The sequence below is a fragment of the Stegastes partitus genome, unplaced genomic scaffold (assembly GCF_000690725.1).
Source record: "Stegastes partitus isolate 25-593 unplaced genomic scaffold, Stegastes_partitus-1.0.2 Scaffold540, whole genome shotgun sequence".
Classification (NCBI taxonomy): Eukaryota; Metazoa; Chordata; class Actinopteri; family Pomacentridae; genus Stegastes; species Stegastes partitus.
In genome coordinates, this window is record NW_007578271.1 from 88,471 (window position 1) to 89,316 (window position 846).

General features: G+C 44.4%; 1 protein-coding gene across 1 annotated transcript in view; it reads left to right on the forward strand.

The window, feature by feature from the left end:
- Nucleotides 1-846, forward strand: part of LOC103361870 (annexin A2-B-like) — a 12,488-nt gene that overhangs the window by 2,976 nt on the left and 8,666 nt on the right. Inside the window, exon 2 of the mRNA XM_008288077.1 lies at nt 37-98. Within this exon, the coding sequence (XP_008286299.1) occupies nt 48-98 (51 nt within the window). The 5' untranslated portion in view covers nt 37-47. The remainder of the gene's footprint in view (nt 1-36; nt 99-846) is intronic.

Consider the following 846-nt stretch of genomic DNA (forward strand, 5'->3'; position numbering starts at 1 on the left):
GATCTGATGAACTGATGAACCGACTTTGTGCTGCAGGTGAATCCATCATGGCTCTGGTGTCGGAGTTCCTCAGCCAGCTGACGCTGTCCTACGGAGGAGTGAGTCCACAACACAGCAAACACCATCAGTTAGTGTGATTGGTCAGGATGGGTCTGGGGTAGATTACCTGTTTACCTGTTTACCTGTTTACCTGTTTACCTGTGGACAGGTACATTTCCTGTTTTCCTTCTGAACCACCTGCTTGACGAACAGAACCCATAACCTCACGCTGCAGCTCAACGATCCTCAGAGTAGAAAAATAAAAGTAAAAGAATGAAAAGTTGAAGTTAAAGAAGCAGAGCGAGTCTCCTGGATGGAGGTCTCTGATGCAGGTTGGTGGACGTCTGATGGAAGAGCTGAAGGTTCTTCCTCTGATGTAGTTTCATCCTGGTGGAGCTGAAGCTCTTCCTTCCACAGAGACACAGTAATGTGAAATAAAGCAGAACGATCAGCGACTCGACGAACACGAACTCATCAATCTGATTCCTTCTAACTGCAGGAGAACATCCACCAATAATCTGTAGTTGGGCCACTTTAGAAGGAAGGTCTTCTTCTCAACATCTCCAAAATGATGCATTTGATCAGGTAGAAACTGTAAAAATACAAAGAACCATCAGATTTTTTCCCCTTCGTTGGTCTTTGAATGCATCATCTGAGTCACGAAGCTCCACCAGAAAGAAAAACGAAGCAAGATGAAAACTCTGATGTTTCATCAGAATCAGGTCATTCCACGTCTCATCAGAGAATCCTCTTAAAATAAAACAGAAACATCTAAAGAGCTTCAGGTGGACTGCAGCCAGAGGAGAA